The 5,137-nt window shown below is 48.0% G+C and overlaps 1 protein-coding gene across 2 annotated transcripts in view; it reads left to right on the forward strand.

Annotated features, from left to right (window-relative positions):
* The first annotated feature begins 2,583 nt into the window (after positions 1–2,583).
* Positions 2,584–5,137, forward strand: part of b2m (beta-2-microglobulin) — an 8,592-nt gene continuing 6,038 nt past the window's right edge. The window contains exon 1 of one of the 2 annotated variants that reach the window (XM_074625631.1): positions 2,584–2,823. In XM_074625631.1, coding sequence (XP_074481732.1) covers positions 2,760–2,823 — 64 coding nt within the window. In that variant the 5' untranslated portion in view covers positions 2,584–2,759. The remainder of the gene's footprint in view (positions 2,824–5,137) is intronic. The other variant, XM_074625630.1, reaches the window with a different exon arrangement.

Consider the following 5,137-nt stretch of genomic DNA (forward strand, 5'->3'; position numbering starts at 1 on the left):
CGAGGAAGAACGTCATGTTGGCCTTAAAATAAGAACGTAAACTAAGAACTATTACAACACGTCACAAACTTCACTTAAAAACACATCACAGATGTAATTTACTAAACTAAACAGCGGTCTCCTGGTCCAAAGTGTTTGTTGGACCCCTCGACCTCCACCTCAACCTCCACCCTAACCCTAACCTCCACCTCCACCTCCCACATGTTTACATGGATGCATTTACACGGCGTACTGATGACACGTCTAAAGAGCAGAACAGCGTGGACTCTGGAGTGCTGTGTTTTATTTCAGGTCATATAATTAACACTGGATCTCATCCAAACTGGCACTTCAGAGATTTCCTCGTACTTGAGGAGGAATGAGGTGTGTCATCCGTCTGAATTAAGACCTGCAGTAAATGTTGTCCTCACACAAACAACTTAAACACTCCTATAGAACTCTGTTCTGTCAGAATCCTCCAGAGATACGACCTCTCCAGGTGTTCTGATGTGACCTCTCCAGGTGTTCTGATGTGACCTCTCCAGGTGTTGTGATGTGACCTCTCCAGGTGTTGTGATGTGACCTCTCCAGGTGTTGTGATGTGACCTCTCCAGCTGTTGTGATGTGACCTCTCCAGGTGTTGTGATGTGACCTCTCCAGGTGTTGTGATGTGACCTCTCCAGGTGTTCTGATGTGACCTCTCCAGCTGTTGTGATGTGACCTCTCCAGGTGTTGTGATGTGACCTCTCCAGGTGTTCTGATGTGACCTCTCCAGATGTTGTGATGTGACCTCTCCAGGTGTTGTGATGTGACCTCTCCAGGTGTTGAGATGTGACCTCTCCAGATGTTGTGATGTGACCTGCCGTCGTTTATAACCGCTGAAAGTGACGGTGGGTGCCGGCTGATGAGAAGCTGCTACCTGAATGTTTTATACACCGTACTTTAAAGAGAAATAGAGAGTGGAGAGACATGATGCATTAACGGATTCATTAGTGTCAGAGCTGAGAGACACGCTGTAGAGTCCTGAATACCACCTCCCACAGCTGAAGAGAATCATGTTGTGTTTGTTTTGCATAATCCTGTGAGCTCTGATACTTTACATCTCACACATCCTGTATGAGAACATGACTAATAAAACTCGTGAGTCCTGACCAGGTGGAAGGTCGTCTCTCTGGACGGTTCTGACAGAACAGAGTTCTACTGGAGGGTTTGTGTTTGTGTTTGTGTTTGTGTGAGGACAACATGTACTGCAGGTTCAGGTTCAGACTGATGACACACCTCATTCCACTCCTCAGGTACACAGGAATCTCTAATGAACCAGTTTGGATGAGATCCAACGTTAATTATATGAAACAAACAACACTTCTCCTGTTTGTGTGTCACGTAGTCCTGAGACTTTAGTATTTCTAAATTATCATCAGCATCAGGACCTGGAACAGATTATTATTATTAAATAAACTGAGTTTATTGTGAAGAAAGAAGCTCACGGACCTGATGGAGGAAACTGACTCTTTACAGGAGGAAATTACTTTTATTATCATAAAGTTATGACTTTATTCTTGTAATATTATGACTTTTCCCCTCAATGTGGCCCTAATACTCTAATAAAGTATTAAAAATAAACTAACAGTACTAATATAGCTCACAGAACCAGGTTATAATCCAGGTTATAATCCAGGTTATATCAGCTAAAACCGATTTTTTAAAATTTGTTATTATTATTTCAAAATGTCAGTATCCATAGTAACAGCAGAAAACATTAAAAACATTTACATACAGAAGAAGCATAAACATAAACAAAGAGCTGTGACAAACATAAAAGGACAACAGAAATGAAACAATACCAACATAAAAAACAAAAAAATAAAAATAAAATAAAAATAAAAATAAAAATAAATAAATAGATAATAATAAAAAAAAGAACACGAGAGTATGACAATAATTTCACTTAAAAACGTTAAAGATATTGCATACATTCATTGTTTTCATTGCTTTTTTGTTTTGTGAGGAAGAGATTGTTGACAGATATAATTCCATTTCTTTCATAAAAGAAATTAGGTCAATTTACACTTGTGAATGTGGAACTTCGCGAGAATTAAAATTAAATGAATAAAGTCAGACAGACATATTCAGGTTATAATCCAGGTTATATAAGGTTATAATCAGGTTATAATCTGGATATATATCAGGTTATAATCTGGACATATATCAGGCAGGTTATAATCAGGTTATAATCAGGTTATAATCTGGACATATATCAGGTTATAATCAGGTTATAATCAGGTTATAATCTGCATATATATCAGGTTATAATCAGGTTATAATCTGGATATAATCAAATTATAATCTGGATATATATCAGGTTATAATCTGGATATAATCAAGTTATAATCTGGATATATATCAGGTTATAATCAGGTTATAATCCAGGTTATAATCCAGGTAATATCAGGAGGAGAGTATTTGATGTATTTAATGAAACTGCGTCACAGAGAGCAACATGTCGGAGTAAAGTCTGCCTAGCAACAGTGATTGATTTTCCTATTGGTGGAGCCAGTGAACAACGTCCCGGATGTTCTTCCTGTATCACCACCAGGATACGCCGAAGTGGAGTTGGTGGGCGGGGTTAGCTGCGGGGTTTGCTGCGTAGCATTAACACCGCCCGCACTGCCGAGCAGACGACACTTTTTACTTTCGGTTTGTCTCGTGGCGCAGTTTAATCTGTTTAATCTGTAATAAACAGTAATAATAGTGTTCAGAGACCCAGACGAGGTGAAGCCATGAAGACATTCATCATCCTCGTTATCCTGGCGGTGATCGGCTGTTCATCATCCGCTAAAGACTGTGAGTTACTCTACTCTAACTCCTCTAACCGTCTCCCGTCTCCCGTCTCTCCTCCTCTCCTCTGCTCCTCTAACCGCTCCTCTGACTGCTCCTCTGCTCCTCTGCTCCTCTCCTCCTCTGCTCCTCTCCTCCTCTGCTCCTCTCCTCCTCTCCGTCTCTCCTCCTCTCCTCTGCTCCTCTCCTCTGCTCCTCTGCTCCTCTCCTCCTCTGCTCCTCTCCTCCTCTGCTCCTCTCCTCCTCTCCTCCTCTCCGTCTCTCCTCCTCTCCTCCTCTCCGTCTCTCCTCCTCTCCTCTGCTCCTCTGCTCCTCTCCTCTGCTCCTCTGCTCCTCTCCTCCTCTGCTCCTCTCCTCCTCTGCTCCTCTCCTCCTCTCCGTCTCTCCTCCTCTCCTCTGCTCCTCTGCTCCTCTCCTCTGCTCCTCTAACCGCTCCTCTGACTGCTCCTCTCCTCCTCTGCTCCTCTCCTCCTCTCCGTCTCTCCTCCTCTCCTCTCCTCCTCTCCTCCTCTGCTCCTCTCCTCCTCTCCGTCTCTCCTCCTCTCCTCCTCTGCTCCTCTCCTCCTCTCCTCCTCTCCGTCTCTCCTCCTCTCCTCCTCTGCTCCTCTCCTCCTCTCCTCCTCTCCGTCTCCCGTCTCTCCTCCTCTCCTCTGCTCCTCTCCTCCTCTGACTGCTCCTCTCCTCCTCTGCTCCTCTCCTCCTCTCCGTCTCTCCTCCTCTGCTCCTCTCCGTCTCCCGTCTCTCCTCCTCTCCTCTGCTCCTCTAACCGCTCCTCTGACTGCTCCTCTCCTCCTCTGCTCCTCTCCTCCTCTCCGTCTCTGCTCCTCTCCTCTGCTCCTCTAACCGCTCCTCTGACTGCTCCTCTCCTCCTCTCCGTCTCTCCTCCTCTCCTCCTCTGCTCCTCTGCTCCTCTCCGTCTCTGCTCCTCTCCTCTCCTCCTCTGCTCCTCTCCTCCTCTCCGTCTCTCCTCTGCTCCTCTCCTCTCCTCCTCTGCTCCTCTCCTCCTCTCCTCCTCTCCGTCTCTAACTCCTCTGCTCCTCTCCTCCTCTGCTCCTCTCCTCCTCTGCTCCTCTCCTCCTCTCCTCCTCTCCGTCTCTCCTCCTCTGCTCCTCTCCTCCTCTCCTCCTCTCCGTCTCTAACTCCTCTGCTCCTCTCCTCCTCTGCTCCTCTCCTCCTCTCCTCCTCTCCGTCTCTCCTCCTCTCCTCCTCTGCTCCTCTCCTCCTCTCCTCCTCTCCGTCTCTAACTCCTCTCCTCCTCTCCTCCTCTCCGTCTCTAACTCCTCTCCTCCTCTCCTCCTCTCCGTCTCTCCTCCTCTCCTCCTCTCCTCCTCTCCTCCTCTCCGTCTCTGCTCCTCTCCTCTCCTCTGCTCCTCTCCTCCTCTCCGTCTCTGCTCCTCTCCTCTGCTCCTCTCCTCTGCTCCTCTCCTCCTCTCCTCCTCTGCTCCTCTCCTCCTCTCCGTCTCTGCTCCTCTCCTCTGCTCCTCTAACCGCTCCTCTGACTGCTCCTCTCCTCCTCTCCGTCTCTCCTCTGCTCCTCTCCTCTCCTCCTCTGCTCCTCTCCTCCTCTCCTCCTCTCCGTCTCTAACTCCTCTGCTCCTCTCCTCCTCTGCTCCTCTCCTCCTCTGCTCCTCTCCTCCTCTCCGTCTCTCCTCCTCTCCTCCTCTGCTCCTCTCCTCCTCTCCTCCTCTCCGTCTCTCCTCCTCTCCTCCTCTGCTCCTCTCCTCCTCTCCTCCTCTCCGTCTCTAACTCCTCTGCTCCTCTCCTCCTCTGCTCCTCTCCTCCTCTCCTCCTCTCCGTCTCTCCTCCTCTCCTCCTCTGCTCCTCTCCTCCTCTCCTCCTCTCCGTCTCTAACTCCTCTCCTCCTCTCCTCCTCTCCGTCTCTCCTCCTCTCCTCCTCTCCGTCTCTCCTCCTCTCCGTCTCTGCTCCTCTCCTCTGCTCCTCTCCTCTGCTCCTCTCCTCCTCTCCGTCTCTCTCGGTAACAACAACATGTTAGAATGGCGCTGTGTTAATACCCGGAAGGCTCTGACAGGCGGAGGACAGAGTCCCGGACATTAACTCTGGACTCTCAGAACCGAACCTTTGGATATCTCATAAAGAGTCTCCATGTCAAAGCAGATCAGTTCTACAGAGTCTGAGTTCTAATGGACCTGATCTCTCCTTTATCTCACAAAGAGTCTCCTGAACATGAACTCAGATATCCTGCGACTTCCTGCACCATGGACTGTTTCCTATGACCTCCTATACATATCTATATATACACCATGGACTGTTTCCTATGACCTCCTATACATATCTATATACACCATGGACTGTTTCCTA

Source organism: Sebastes fasciatus, chromosome 23 (assembly GCF_043250625.1).
Source record: "Sebastes fasciatus isolate fSebFas1 chromosome 23, fSebFas1.pri, whole genome shotgun sequence".
Lineage (NCBI taxonomy): Eukaryota > Metazoa > Chordata > Actinopteri > Perciformes > Sebastidae > Sebastes > Sebastes fasciatus.